The following is a 15,910-nucleotide window of genomic DNA, read 5'->3' as shown; positions in this document are numbered from 1 at the left end:
TACTAGCTTGAGTTGTTAGAAGGGATTATAAAATACATGTACTCCAAGGGCAGTGTTAATTTTCTTTTGATTTCATATTAAATAAACATCTTAAGCAGTGCACCTTGTTTTAGTATTCTCTCTTTTTCTTCCATAACTTCAAAGTCATAACTTCAAAGTTATAACTCCGAACTTTTAAAAAATATATATCTAGGGTTTTTTTTTTGTGTACTGGTGGCGCACATCCTCTCGATATTGGTGCTGCACATAACAAAATTCATTCCGCACATGGATGGAAAAAATTAGAGGGAACATTGTCTCAGATCCCTCACTTGCGAAGTCCCAAAATTATCAATTCTCTCCTAGGTCCTATTCAACATCTGCATACTGCTACTGGGAAAACTGGCGAGATGACATTAACTCAAGTGCCCACAATATGTAGATAACAGACACGTCTACCAAGCTTCACCACATACAATAATATCACTGGCACTAAGCTGGCCCACTGCTTGGACAAGAGCAGCTGGAAGAAGCTGAACCCAGGCAAGACAGAAATTATGCTGACTGGCAGAGAAAAGCACTTTGAAGAGCGTGCAATCAATGTGCAGTATCCATTGGCTGAAGATACACAACCATAGCTGGTCAATTCAGACCGCAGTTTAGGAGTGCTCCTGAATTCCTTTCTGACACTAAGCTCTGATATACAGCAGTGTATATATTGCATGGTATTCCTTAAAATATGCCATAATGAATGACAGTGGGAAACAGTCATCTGGACCTGTGATTTGTCACGGAGGGCCCCAAAAACATATAACCCTCTGGTCTCCTGGGGTGTTTGGGTTATGGGGTTCCACAGTTGAGGTGTGGTGTTACCATGTGTAACCATAATGGTACCTCCATAGAGGACAATTCTTAAACTTGCAGTATTGTACATACCAGACTGGGCATAAAGTCTCCTTTGGAATGCTGGAAATATGACAATTTAACTGCTTTGCAGAATATAACCCTACAGGTAATATGGATGCCAAGCTGGAAGGATTCTGATTTAAGCGGGCCGCAGCCTGGAGCTAGAAATACTTCCTTATGGGAGGGCGTGTGGAAACCACTGTGGGAGTCGGTGCAACCACAGCTCATCAATGTGTCCTTTCAGTACATTACATGGATGGGCGGTACACCCCAAAGAATGGTGGGTGGATTGGGTACACTCCAACTGCAGCACATACATAGAAGGGTTAAAGCAACAATTTAATTAGTGGGTGAGGGAATACACATGGAATTGCTGCTGCAAAAGGGATCTATGGGCAGCAGGAACCACGGGGTTGGGTGTATAGAATCTGGGGGGAAAGGTGTGTATAGGAATGCAAAATGCTCAACTGGGGGCTAGCACCTGGGTAATAGTTGCAGTGGTACCTTGGAATGAGATGGCAACTAAGGTTGTCCATATGAACCCTATGGGAATAATAAGAAAGGGAGGACCACTGTGGGATAGATAGGGAGAATAAAATGCTGTAAAATTTAAATAATTAGTTAAATAATTGTTTGTCCAAAAATATATATTTAAATGTGCCCCTCCCCAATGGCCATAAAGGAGCAGACCCAATGGCCTGTGCCAGGGGTGGACAATTAAATGTAATGTATATGGGGTATGGAGTGTTCTGCTGGGAGTGTTCACAATTCTGTAATATAACACTTGAGACTACAAGTGCACAAGCATCTGACACAATTATACACATAAACATGCCGCCATTGGGACTTTCGTGCATAAATGGATCTATGAAACTCATTGCTGTGGACAATTGAACCAGTGCATTACCCAATTCTATACCAAGTGGTCGAGCTAGTTTGGATAATACCCCATTTTTCTGTAAATATTCAATGGACTCATGATATGGACAAGCGCACATGAACACTGTAGGGGCAGCTCACTGCAACTGTCAACAACTGGACACATTTAAAATATACACCCCAAAATGGTATATATTTTTAACCCTATTAAAGGAGGAGAAGCAGTGTTTCTGGTGGTAGCCCGGATGATGGACTCAGGTCTTGGAAGCCCAGGCCCTTCAAGGAATGAATGCCTTCCAGCTAGCTACTGAACTGCCTGCTGATTGTACTTGAACTGATGTAGCCTGTGCCCTTCAGACAGGTCTAATGGACACTCATTCACTTCTTGGTCGTATTGCTCATGATGTAGGGGTGTTATTCATATTAACTGTATTCATGAGGTGCTTAAAATTATGTGCTGCCCTAGGCTCTCCCCGAAAGCTTGTAAACTCAGTGGCTTACCCTTTTTATGACCTGCCTTCTCTCTCTCCCCATAGCATGATCAGTGGATCAAGGTATCGGGCTAACCAGAGCCAGGGCCTCCAGCCCGAGTGCCCCGCCGTCCAGTGTGCGGGAAGGAGGGGCACCTGGGCCCTTCTTTGAAGAGAGTGGGGGAGTGTTGGGATATGTAAGGGTTAAGTAGAAACCTGGGAAACAGCTGGTGTGCTGGCATGGTATTAGGGAGTAGGCACAGGCATGCACAATTTCTTCGCTTGATAGATAAAATGTCATCCTGCCATAAAGTTCCCTTCTGCTTGTTAAGAATTGATAAGCTCGCAGCTGCATAAGGAATGTGGGGATCTAAAAGAATATCTTTTGGGTAAAGCAGTGTTATGTCCCCCTCCCTTCCTTTTCCAGATACACAAACGAGCTTGGGGTCATGGCCCCTTCCTCTCTCCTCTGTAAACTGCTGATTAAGGAAATTTGGAGCTGCAATTATTGTGAAGAAATGTATCTTCAAAGTAAAAGTTATCTGTAGAATATGCTAATGCTGTAAACAGTAATCAGGTGTGGGAATAATTATATTTAGTATATAGCTATTAATATTCATTGTATGGGCGTTTATATTACTCAGTACAGGTTGTGGGGGTATTGTAGTAAATGTAGATATTTACGTATTAACTTAGATAAAAAGAGTGTGCTGTAACTAAGTCAGTGCTTACTCAACAATTTGGTTGAGGGGAACAAGTACAGCAATAAAGAAGCCCGTTTACTCAATCCACCTCTGGGTCCTCCTGTTCTCTCTAACATTTAGAAGGTAACATGTTCTATCATCTACATCTGACCAGAGAATAGTGTCCTGTCAAGGTTCCTTCCCCACTCTGAACTCTGGGGTACAGATGTGGGGACCAGCATGAAAACCTCCTAAGCTTACTTTTACCAGCTTAGGTTAAAACTTCCCCAAGGTTTTTGCCCTTGGACTTTATCACTGCCACCATCAAATGTCTAACCGGTATATTACTGGGAAAGAGTCCATTTGGAAACGTCTTTCCCCCCAAAATCCTCCCAACCCTTACACCCCCTTTCCTGGGGAAGGCTTGATAAAAATCCTCACCAATTTGCATAGGTGAACACAGACCCAAACCCTTGGATCTTAAGAACAATGAAAAAGCAATCAGATTCTTAAAAGAAGAATTTTAATAGAAGAAAAAGTAAAAAGAATCACCTCCGTAAAATCAGGATGGTAATTACCTTACAGGGTAATTAGATTCAAAACATAGAGAATCCCTCTAGGCAAAACCTTAAGTTACAAAAAGACACAAAAACAGGAATCTACATTCCATTCAGCACAGCTTCTTTTCTCAGCCATTTAAAGAAATCAGAATCTAACGCATATTTCGCTAGATTACTTACTAAGTTCTAAGACTCCATTCCTGTTCTGTCCCCAGCAAAAGCATCACACAGACAGAGAGAGGGGCTTTGTTTCTCCCTCCCCGTATCTTGTCTCCTCATTGGTCATTGTGGTCAGGTGCCAGCGAGGTTATCCTAGCTTCTTAACTCTTTACAGGTGAAAGGGTTTTTCCTCTGGCCAGGAGGGATTTTAAAGGTGTTTACCCTTCCCTTTATATTTATGACGCATCCCCCCCAAAATCACAGATAGGGTGAAACGCTGACTGTGATTTCTTCCTGGAGCTCTAGGGAAAAACAGAGTTAATAAGACACATGCACCTCTAAATATACTACCAGTATATAAAGACTAACAATATTTTCCACATCTCAAGGACGATTTTAACCAGTTGATTCTGGGAAACTTTCATGGGAGAGTGCATCAGCCACTTTGTTAGAAGCTCCTGAGATGTGTTGGATGTCGAAATCAAAATCTTGGAGTGCTAAACTCCACTGAATAAGTTTTTTGTTATTTCCCGTGGCGGTATGAAGCCACCATAGCGCAGCATGGTCAGTTTGCAGGTGGAAACGTCATCCCCAAACATATGGGCGTAGCTTTTCCAGAGCGTAGACAATGGCGTAACATTCTTTTTCACTGACTGATCAGTTGCTTTCCCTCTCAGACAGCTTCTTGCTGAGAAACACTACAGGGTGGAATTCTTGATCCGGTCCTTCCTGCATTAAAACTGCTCCCACACCACGCTCGGACGCGTCTGTGGTTACTAGGAACGGTTTGTCAAAGTCTGGGGCCCTTAGTACAGGGTCAGACATGAGTGTCACTTTAAGATGGTTAAAGGTCTTCTAACACTCTTCGGTCCACTGAACGACATTTGGCTGTTTCTTTTTGGTTAGGTCTGTCAGTGGGGTGGCGATTTGGCTGTATTGCGGTACAAATCGTCTGTAATAAACGGCCAAGCCTAAGAAGGACTGAACCTGTTTCTTTGACTTTGGGACAAGCCACTTTTGGATAGCATCCACTTTGGCCTGTAGGGGGTTGATAGTTCCTTGACCCATCTGGTGTCCAAGGTCAGTCACTCTGTTTAGGCCTATTTGACACTTCTTAGCCTTAACAGTTAGTCCTGCCTCGCTTATGCGCTTGAAGACTTTTTGTAGATGTTCCAGGTGTTCTGCCCAGGAATCCGAAAATATGGCCACATCGTCAAGGTAAGTGACTGCATATTCTCCTAATCCCACTAGGAGACCATCTACAAGTCTTTGGAAGGTGGCGGGTGCATTCCGCAGCCCGAAAGGGAGTACATTAAATTCATACACCCCAACATGGGTGGTGAAGGCTGACCTTTCCTTGGCGGATTACTCTAGCGGTACCTGCCAGTACCCCTTGGTTAAGTCCAAGGTAGAGATGAACTGGGTCCGTCCCAGTTTCTCTAATAGTTCATCTGTGCGTGGCACTGGATAGTTGTCTGGGCGAGTTACAGCATTTAGCTTACGGTAGTCCACGCAAAAACGTATCTCCCCATCTGGTTTGGGAACTAGAACCACTGGAGATGCCCATGCACTGCCAGAGGAGGGGATTTACACCCATCGGTAACGTATCCTGGATCTCCCGTTCTATAGCAGTTTTAGCTTGAGGAGACACCCGATAAGGTTGGACTTTAATTGGGTGAGCATTACCTGTGTCAATGGAGTGGTATGCCCGTTCAGTCAGTCCTGGGGTGGCTGAGAACGTTGGCGCGTAGCTAGTGCACAGCTCCTGGATCTGCTGTTGCTGCATACGCCCAAGGGTCATGGAGACGTTCACCTCTTCCACACCACCAGCACTTTTCCCTTCGTAGTAGACACCTTCAGGCCACTCAGCGTCATCTCCTCCCTGGGCTGTAAACTGACAAACCTTTAATTCTCTGGAATAAAAGGGCTTTAGAGAATTAATATGGTATACCTTATGCTTTCGGTTGGAGGTGGGGAATGCTATGAGATAATTAACAGCTCCCAGGCGCTCCTGGACCGTGAATGGCCCTTCCCACGACGCTTCCATTTTATGGGCCTGGAACGCCTTTAAGTCCATGACCTGGTCACCTACTTTGAAGGAACACTCTCTGGCATGTTTATCATACCAGGCTTTTTGCTCTTTTTGAGCATCCTGTAGGTTTTCTTTAGCAAGGGCTAGAGACGTTCGGAGGGTGTTTTGTAGGTTGGTTACAAAATCCAGAATGTTAGTTCCTGGAGAAGGTGTAAATCCCTCCCATTGCTGCTTCACCAACTGTAATGGCCCCTTAACCTCACGGCCATATACAAGTTCAAATGGGGAAAACCCTAAACTGGGATGTGGTACGGTTCTGTAGGCAAAAAGCAACTGCTGCAACACTGGGTCCCAATCATTGGAGTGCTCATTTACGAATTTACGTATCATGGCCCCCAAAGTTCCATTAAACTTCTCCACCATGCCATTTGTTTGATGGTGGTAAGGAGTGGCAACCAAGTGATTTACCCCATGAGCTTCCCAAAGGCTTTCCATAGTTCCTGCCAGGAAATTAGTCCCTGCATCTATGAGGATGTCGGAGGGCCAACCTACCCTGGCAAAAATGTCTGCTAGTGCCTGGCACACACTTTTAGCCCTGGTGTTGCTTAGAGCTACTGCTTCCGGCCATCAGGTGGCAAAATCCATGAAAGTCAGTATGTACTGCTTTCCTCTGGGTGTCTTTTTTGGAAAAGGACCCAGAATATCCACAGCTACTCGCTGAAATGGAACTTCAATGACGGGGAGTGGCTGGAGAGGGGCTTTGACCTGATCTTGGGGTTTTCCCACTCTTTGGCATACCTCACAAGACCGGACATAGATAGAAACATCCTTGCCCACTCCCTCCCAGTGGAATGACCCCCCAAATGGTCTTTGGTCCTGTTCACCCCAGCATGGCCTCTAGGATGATTGAGGAGACACCCGGTAAGCTCAAGAGCTTGGCCCGGTACTTTGTTGGAACTACCAACTGTCTCTGAGGATGCCAGTCCTCCTGGTGTCCACCAGAAAGAGTTTCCTTGTATAAAAAAGTCCTCTTTCTACAACAAACCTGGATCTATTAGAAGAGCTGAGAGGTGGTGGGTTGCTCCGTGCTGCCGTCCAAGCTCACTGGAGGCTTTCATCTGCTTCCTGTTCGGTCTCGAACTGTTCCCTTGATGCTGGAGACATCAGTTCCTCATTGGATTGTGGACCTATGCTTGGTCCCTCTGGAAGCGATGTAGGGGATGGGGCTGTTTCCGCTGACTGTAAACCACTGTCTGCTGGGGAACTGTGTTGGGGTTCAGGCTCTGGCTGAGCCTCTTGTGTATGGTTATCGGCTGCTGCCGGTTCAGGTTCGGTGGGGCCCTCTGGTGGTGGGGTTGCAAGTACTGGGTTCAGTGCTGGCAGTGGATCTGGTGCCAGTTGTTCTGCCGGTTCTGGTTCTGGGACTGGCTCTGTCTGGGTCTCTGAGACTGGATCCACTACTGCTGTTGCAGACATTGGCCTGGGGTCCGGGTCCATCACCTCTGACCGGGTCCTGGTAGAACTTTCCGGAACAGAGCTAGGCATGACGGCTGGTTTAGCCTGCCTGCGGGTGACCATTCCCACCCTCTTGGCTGGCTTCACACGATTGGCCAAGTCTTCCCCCAACAGCATGGGGATGGGATAATCATCATAGACTGCAAAAGTCCACGTTCCTGACCAGCCCTTGTACTGGACAGGCAACTTGGCTGTAGGCAAATTGAAAGAGTTGGACTTGAAGGGTTGAATCGTCACTTGGATTTCTGGGTTGATTAAATTGGGGTCCACTATGGAAACATGGATAGCCGACACTTGTGCTCCGGTGTCCCTCCACGCGGTGACCTTCTTCCCGCCCACACTCAGAGTTTCCCTCCACTCCAAGGGTATCTGGGAGGTATCTGGGCCTGAGGACCTCTGGCGTGATTCCAGTGCAATGAACTGTAATCTGTTGGGTTTCTTGGGGCAGTTGGCCTTTACATGCCCCGGCTCGTTACATTTAAAACATCATTCAGCTGACAGGTCACTGGGGCGAGGTGAGTTGCTGGAGAACGGTGTGCCGGGACGATAAGGTGTCTGGAGCGTTCCTTGGGGGGTAGTTGGGGCCTTGGGCTGCCCCAGTAGTAGGGTGTGGTCTGAGGTTGTCCCTTCTGGTATCCGCTCCAACTGCGACCAGTTTTTTTCTTTTCTGCCACCTCCACCCATTTGGCTCCAATCTCCCCTGCCTCGATTACAGTTTTGGGCTTCCCATCTAGGATGTATCTTTCTATTTCCTCAGGAACACCCTCTAAGAACTGTTCCATTTGCATTAGAAAGGGCAAATCTTCTGGAGATTTAACACTTGCTCCTGATATCCAGGCATCCCAATGTTTCACAATGTGGTAGGCATGTCGGGTAAATGACATGTCTGGTTTCCACCTTAGGGCTCTGAATCGCCGACGGAAATGCTCGGGTGTTAGCCCCATTCTGACTCTCGCCTTCGTTTTAAACAGTTCATACTGGTTCATTTGTTCCTTAGGCATTTCAGCCGCCACCTCAGCTAAGGGTCCACTGAGCTGCGGGCTCAGCTCTACCCTGTATTGGTCTGTAGAGATGCTGTACCCAAGGCAGGCCCTTTCGAAGTTTTCTAAGGCGGCCTCGGTATCATCACCTGCCTTGTAGGTGAGGAACTTTCTGGAATGGGAAGTGGTACCTGGAGAAGGATTGCTAGGGTTTGTTGGTATATTCTGCTGAGCCTTTGCCTTCTCCATCTCCTGTGCATGCTTCCTCTTTTTTTCCTTCTCCTCCATTTCTTTGTCCCTTGCCTCCATTTCCCTCCTGTGGGCAGCCTCCATTTCTTTTTCCCTGGCCGCGTGTGCATCCATCACCATCCGTATGAGTTCTATCTGTCTTTCATGTTCCTTTTGTTTTTCCTCAGCCTCAGATCTGGCTAATTCCAGCTTTTGTTGAACCGTGGAGTCCGTCATCCTAATCTCTCTGTTTTTAACTAACTTTACACCCAAGAGTTAGAAAGAAAACAAAACAAAACAAAACACTTGGCTTGTAAAATTTTGCTGAGCTGTCCAGATACCTATGTTCTCTGATAGTGATTGTCAGCCTACAGAGAAATCCTTAAAAAAAAAACAACCTAACACCTTTGTTTCTAGGCAAATAGGCAGAAAACCCCTCTAGTTGCTCTTAGGGGGGAAAATAAAAAAAACTTCTTCAGGTCTGTGAAGACTTGTGAATTTCCCTGCAAGAGATTAACTACCCTGCCTTTAGGTAGAGAAAACTCCAGCTCACAAAAGACAATTCCCTTTTGTCTCTACTCTGGCCCCAAAGCAGAGAAAAAAAAACCTCTAACTGCTTTCAGTTGGAAACCTGCTTTCCAGCAGCCGAAAGGGAAAAAAAAATTCCCTTTTAAAATCTGTGCTTCTGGTTCAAAAATCTCAAATTGATCTCAAAATGATTTCAAGTAAATCCCACCGCTCTGCCACCCGGTCAAGGTTCCTTCCCCACTCTGAACTCTATGGTACAGATGTGGGGACCTGCATGAAAACCTCCTAAGCTTACTTTTACCAGCTTAGGTTAAAAATTCCCCAAGGTACAAACTATTTTACCTTTTGCCCTTGGACTTTCACTGCCACCACCAAACGTCTAACAGGGATATAGTTGGGAAAGAGCCTGTTTGGAAATGTCTTTCCCCTCAAAATCGTCCCAAATCTTACACCCCCTTTCCTGGGGAAGGTTTGATAAAACTCCTCACCAATTTGCATAGCTGAACACAGACCCAAACCCTTGGATCTTAAGAACAATGAAAAAAAAAACATTCAGATTCTTAAAAAGAATTTTAATAGGAGAAAAAGTAAAAAGACATCACCTCTGTAAAATAAGGATGGTAATTACCTTACAGATTCAAAACATAGAGAATCCCTCTAGGGAAAACCTTGAGTTACAAGACACAAAAACAGGAATCTACATTCCATTCAGCACAGCTTCTTTTCTCAGCCATTTAAAGGAATCAGAACCTAATGCATATCTAGCTAGATTACTTACTAAGTTCTAAGACTCCATTCCTGTTCTGTCCCCAGCAAAAGCATCACACAGACCGAGAGAGAGAGGCTTTGTTTCTCCCTCCCTGCAGCTTTTGAAAGTATCTTGTCTCCTCATTGGTCATTTTGGTCAGGTGCCAGCGAGGTTATCCTAGCTTCTTAACCCTTTACAGGTGAAAGGGTTTTTCCTCTGGCCAGGAGGGATTTTAAAGGTGTTTACCCTTCCCTTTATATTTATGACATGTCCCATCCTGGAAGATGATGATCTGGGCTCAGTTGTACAAACTTCAGTCATTTTGCAGCTGGCCTACAGCAATGTGATCTACCTGAAAATGAAGATGTAAGCCCTCAGGAAACTTTGACTAGTACAGAATGAAATTGCCTCACACAGAAACACAGGCTGTCTTCCGCTCAGTACGCTGGCTTCCCATAGAACAATAAATGAAGTTTAAGGTCTCAGTACTTACCTTCAATGGTTTGACCCAAGGATACCTAGAAGAATGCCTAAAGCTCCAGGTTGAGGACAGCAGTCATAAGAACAGACATACTAGATCAGACCATAGATACATCTAGCCCAGTATCCTGTCTTCCAACAGTGGCCAATTCCAGGTGCTTCAGAGGGACTTACAGAATGGGGGACTCTATCCTGGGCATAGAATATCAGGGTTGGAAGGGACCTCAGGAGGTCATCTAGTCCAACCCCCTGCTCAAAGCAGGACCAATCCCCAATTAAATCATCCCAGCCAGGGCTTTGTCAAGCCTGACCTTAAAAACTTCTAAGGAAGGAGATTCTACCACCTCCCTAGGTAACGCATTCCAGTGTTTCACCACCCTCCTAGTGAAAAAGTTTTTCCTAATATCCAACCTAAACCTCCCCACTGCAACTTGAGACCATTACTCCTTGTCCTGTCATCTTCTACCACTGAGAATAGTCTAGAACCATCCTCTTTGGAACCACCTCTCAGGTAGTTGAAAGCAGCTATCAAATCCCCCCTCATTCTTCTCTTCCGCAGACTAAACAATCCCAGTTCCCTCAGCCTCTCCTCATCACTCATGTGTTCCAGACCCCTAATCATTTTTGTTGCCCTTCGCTGGACTCTCTCCAATTTTTCCACATCCTTCTTGTAGTGTGGGGCCCAAAACTGGACACAGTACTCCAGATGAGGCCTCACCAATGTCGAATAGAGGGGAACGATCACGTCCCTCAATCTGCTCGCTATGCCCCTACTTATACATCCCAAAATGCCATTGGCCTTCTTGGCAACAAGGGCACACTCTTGACTCATATCCAGCTTCTCGTCCACTGTCACCCCTAGGTCCTTTTCCGCAGAACTGCTGCCTAGCCATTCGGTCCCTAGTCTGTAGCGGTGCCGTCCTAAGTGCGGGACCCTGCACTTATCCTTGTTGAACCTCATCAGATTTCTTTTGGCCCAATCCTCCAATTTGTCTAGGTCCCTCTGTATCCTATCCCTACCTGCCACCGTATCTACCACTCCTCCTAGTTTAGTATCATCCGCAAATTTGCTGAGAGTGCAATCCATACCATCCTCCAGATCATTTATGAAGATATTGAACAAAACCAGCCCCAGGACCGACCCTTGGGGCACTCCACTTGATACCGGCTGCCAACTAGACATGGAGCCATTGATCACTACCCGTTGAGCCCGACCATCTAGCCAGCTTTCTATCCACCTTATAGTCCATTCATCCAGCCCATACTTCTTTAACTTGCTGACAAAAATACTGTGGGAGACCGTGTCAAAAGCTTTGCTAAAGTCAAGAAACAATACATCCACTGCTTTCCCTTCATCCACAGAACCAGTAATCTCATCATAGAAGGCGACTAGATTAGTCAGTCATGACCTTCCCTTGGTGAATCCATGCTGACTGTTCCTGATCACTTTCCTCTCATGTAAGTGCTTCAGGATTGATCCCTTGAGGACCTGCTCCATGATTTTTCTGGGGACTGAGGTGAGGCTGACTGGCCTGTAGTTCCCAGGATCCCCCTTCTTCCCTTTTTTAAAGATGGGCACTACATTAGCCTGTTTCCAGTCGTCCGGGACTTCCTCCAATCGCCATGAGTTTTCAAAGATAATGGCCAAAGATAATGGCATCAGAGACTCTAAAAAGGATTTGGGGGTGAGGATGAACTTCCAGTGTAAAGCGGTGGCCAAAAGGACTACTGCAATCGTTGGATTCCCAGGGAAATCTTGAGTAGGAGTAGGGAGTCTATATTACCATTGTATTTGGGACTGGTGCAATCACAACTGGAATATTGTGTCTAGTTCTGGTATCCATAATTGTTGCAAGAAGTTGATCAATTGAAGAGGGTTCAAAGAAGAGCCAGGAGATTGATTAAAGGTTTAGAAAACACACTGTATAGTGATAGGTACCAGGAGCTCAATTTATTTAGCTTAACAAAAGAGAGGATTAAGGAGCGACATGATCACAATCTGTAACTATCTACATGGGGAACAAAAATTTGATAATGGGCTCATCAGTCTAATAAACAAAGGTATAGCAAGATTCCATGACTAGAAGCTGAAGGTAGACAAATTCAGACTAGAAATAAGGCATACTTTTTTTTTTTTAAACAGTGAAGGTAATTAACCATTGGAACATCTTACCAAGGGTTATGGTAGATTCTCCATTAATCACAATTTTTAAATCAACATTGACTATTTTTCTATAAAGATATACTCTTGTTCAAACAAGAAGTATTTCGATGAAGTCCTATGGCCTGTGTTACACAGGAGGTCAGACTAGATGATCACAATGGTCCTTTTTGGCCTTAAAAATCTATGACACACAGTTTTAAATTACAACTTTTCTTTCTTATTACCCAGACTCCTAGCATTTGTATAAAAGGAACTGAATGTTTTCCCCCTTCAAATTCTTTCCCACCTCATCTCAATATATTCACAGTACCTTGAGCTTGAGTGATATCTTTACGCATTTATAGCACAACTGCCTTCTTAGCATCTTCTCCTGGAATTGCTAGTTTAAGATACTCCTACCTGCTCCAACTGGTTTTCAACCGAGATTAGCCCACCTACTTCTGTGTTGCTGGAGGTCCTATTTGTTCAGGCCCTTCTCCCACTAGAATGTGACCCAATGTTCCACAAAACCAAAACCTTCAGTTTCATATCACCCACATAGATAATGGTGCAGCTCCACTAATTTCTGCCTTCTGCCGTCCCTCATTTATAGGGATGGAAGGATCTCTGAGAGATGACTTGTTTCAGAGTAACAGCCGTGTTAGTCTGTATTCGTAAAAAGAAAAGGAGTACTTGTGGCACCTTAGAGACTAACCAGTTTATTTGAGCATGAGCTTTCGTGAGCTACAGCTCACTTCATCGGATGCATAGCATATCGTGGAAACTGCAGAAGACATTATATACACACAGAGACCATGAGAGATGACTTGGAATTTTTCTTCTTCACAACACTTCCAAGACAGATGAGTCTTTGGTCCAGCAGTTACAGCATTAGCTTAGGATTTAGGAGATGTGTGTTCAAATCCCTGCTCCACCAACGATATCCTGTGTGACCTCGGGCACATCACTTAACCACTCAGCTCCCCATCTGTGAAATGGGGATAAAAGCATTTCTTTACCTCCCAGGGGTGTTTTAAGGATAAATACATTAATGACTGTGAGGTGCTCAGATACTACAGTAATGGGGGCCATAAAAGTACCTAAGGCTAACAACCCTGAAGTTTTCAATAATCTCTGTACTTCCATGTGATGCTGTCCATCAGGTATTCTAATGTGTATCATCACCAGGAGACTTGCCAACCAACTTCAGATCCCCATCCAATCTTACAGTTATAGTTCATGTCTTTGTTCCAGGGAAGCTACACATCATCCTGCTGAATTCTCTGTCCATTCTTCTTAATATGGAATCACTTGATGGTTGCTTGTCATTTTAGAACCGTTAAAAGCCTCTTGGACATCCTTGCCAGTAAGAAGCAAGCAGCTACCCCCTGTAACTTTGTTCCATTCCTCCAAATGTATGTTCAGACACATTTTCTGTAGTTGCCTCACTGAATATTGCAATTCAATACTTCTAGAAGAATTGAATGCCTTCTGTTTCTCTTTCCTCTGTTCACAAATTGCTAGTCATCTTCTTTAGTTTTTACACTCTTACGTTCCTTCTTCACCAATCCTTCCCCAGTAGAATCGGTGGCAACAATTCCCAAATCTTGTTGTCCGATAAGTCTTTGCCATCTCAGTTGGTATGCAGTACTGATACTGGTGATTCCAGATCATATATCTTCTTCGCCAGCATGGCCACCAACTTAAAATTCCTATACAAGAAATCTCTGCTGTTTTCCAGCATGTAGGAAAACAACGCACATCCACCACAGGTCATTATGACTGTTTCATTGTTGACCATATCTGCTGCATAGGGTAGCACCATACCTAAACAGAAAGAAACCGCTGTAACTCCCAAACTAATGATGATGCAAAAGGCTGAAAGACAACAGCAACAGACAGAACCAGAATTCCCCCACCATAACTCTACCTGTTTTTCTAGATGCCGTTCCTGATTTCTTCACCAGTGAAGCTGGTTTGGAACCTTTCTGAGCTGCACCTTTTCCTGCTGCTTTCCTGTCACTCATTTCCCTGAAACAGAATAGAGACCAGCAGGTTTCTTATTAACTTTAAAGCACTAATGAGCTCAGCTTTGCATGAGGCAAGAGACAGCAACTGCTTTGGTCCTGCAAACACGAATGCACCCCAGTAAATTCAATGGGATTACCTGAGTGTGTCTGCAGTATCAGGCCCACTTGTGCCACGGATGTGGCGGGGAAGGGAAAGTTAATTCTGGTGCTAAGAAACCTCAGCATCTTTGTAGGATATCTTGGTCCCTTCCCCTAATGCTTGTCAAAAACATTTTCAAAGTGGTTTAGAACCTAAGGGAATTTTCATCTGAACAAATTCCACATGTGTAGTGAAGAATAAGAGTACATATCAGTAATATAGAAGTTTAAAAAATTACAAGAATGCTATACTTCTAAAAAAAAAAAATACCCAGAAAATTCAGAATTAAGGCTCAATGTAAACATTTGACAATACAGAAATGTAGTTAATGCACCCAAACTATCTTAACTTTACCCAGGTTTTTATTACAGTCGTGCCCATAGCTCCCAGGCGAGATCCCAGAGGGATGTCCTTAGAAAAGCTTCCCAGAAATCAGATACAGCCTTATCCAGCCACCTTACACAACTCCGGGCACCAGTGACCTCCTCCACCAGGCGCCCGCGCCAGTAAAGTAGCGGTGCCCGCGGGCTTTCCCCCCGTCCTCAGGAGACAAATACCGACGTGCCCACGGTCCTCCCCGCCGCGCCGACTCCCTACCGGCCTCCCGCTCCCCCCGTCTGACCGACGCGGGCAGCGCCGCGGCCCCGACCTGCTGTCCCGGGGCCGCCGTGGGAAAGTCGCGCCCGCCAGGATGAGCGGCCCGCCGGCGCCGCTCCAGCTCCTGCGGCTTCGCCCGTAACGGCAGCGGCCCCAACCGTCACCCGGCAACGGCGACGCCGGAAGCGCACCCGTTCCCAACCGGAACTGAAAGGGCGGGTCTGACCCCTACACGTCACGCCCCAGTTGGTGAAGTGACCGCCCCAGATCAGAACCCCGCCCACTTCCTGCAGCGTCAGGGCCTAACGATACCCCCTGGCCCGGCTTCCCCGGCTCCACCAATCCCCGCTCCGGTACCACCACGCGGCCCGGCTTCCCCGGCTCCACCAATCCCCGCTCCGGTACCACCACGCGGCCCGGCTTCCCCGGCTCCACCAATCCCCGCTCCGGTACCACCACGCGGCCCGGCTTCCCCGGCTCCACCAATCCCCGCTCCGGTACCACCACGCGGCCCGGCTTCCCCGGCTCCACCAATCCCCGCTCCGGTACCACCACGCGGCCCGGCTTCCCCGGCTCCACCAATCCCCGCTCCGGTACCACCACGCGGCCCGGCTTCCCCGGCTCCACCAATCCCCGCTCCGGTACCACCACGCGGCCCGGCTTCCCCGGCTCCACCAATCCCCGCTCCGGTACCACCACGCGGCCCGGCTTCCCCGGCTCCACCAATCCCCGCTCCGGTACCACCACCACTCCTCGGCTTCCCCGGTTTCACCAATGGGCGCTCTGATACCACCCCCGTTCCTCCCCCTCAGGTGCCAACCACCGCTCCCCCCATGCCCATGCAGAGACCTAGT

General features: G+C 46.4%; 1 protein-coding gene across 1 annotated transcript in view; it reads right to left on the bottom strand.

Moving 5' to 3' along the window:
- Nucleotides 1-15,264, bottom strand: part of IQANK1 (IQ motif and ankyrin repeat containing 1) — a 151,614-nt gene extending 136,350 nt beyond the window's left edge. Inside the window, exons 1-2 of the mRNA XM_037891682.1 lie at nt 15,109-15,264; nt 14,221-14,321 (exon numbers count right to left, since the gene is read on the bottom strand). Coding sequence (XP_037747610.1) covers nt 14,221-14,317 — 97 coding nt within the window. The 5' untranslated portion in view covers nt 14,318-14,321; nt 15,109-15,264. The remainder of the gene's footprint in view (nt 1-14,220; nt 14,322-15,108) is intronic.
- Nucleotides 15,265-15,910: the final 646 nt, after the last annotated feature.

This window comes from Chelonia mydas, chromosome 2 (assembly GCF_015237465.2).
Source record: "Chelonia mydas isolate rCheMyd1 chromosome 2, rCheMyd1.pri.v2, whole genome shotgun sequence".
Taxonomy (NCBI): Eukaryota; Metazoa; Chordata; order Testudines; family Cheloniidae; genus Chelonia; species Chelonia mydas.
Note: the sequence above shows the minus strand (reverse complement) of the source record. Positions and strands in the feature narration are given on the sequence as shown.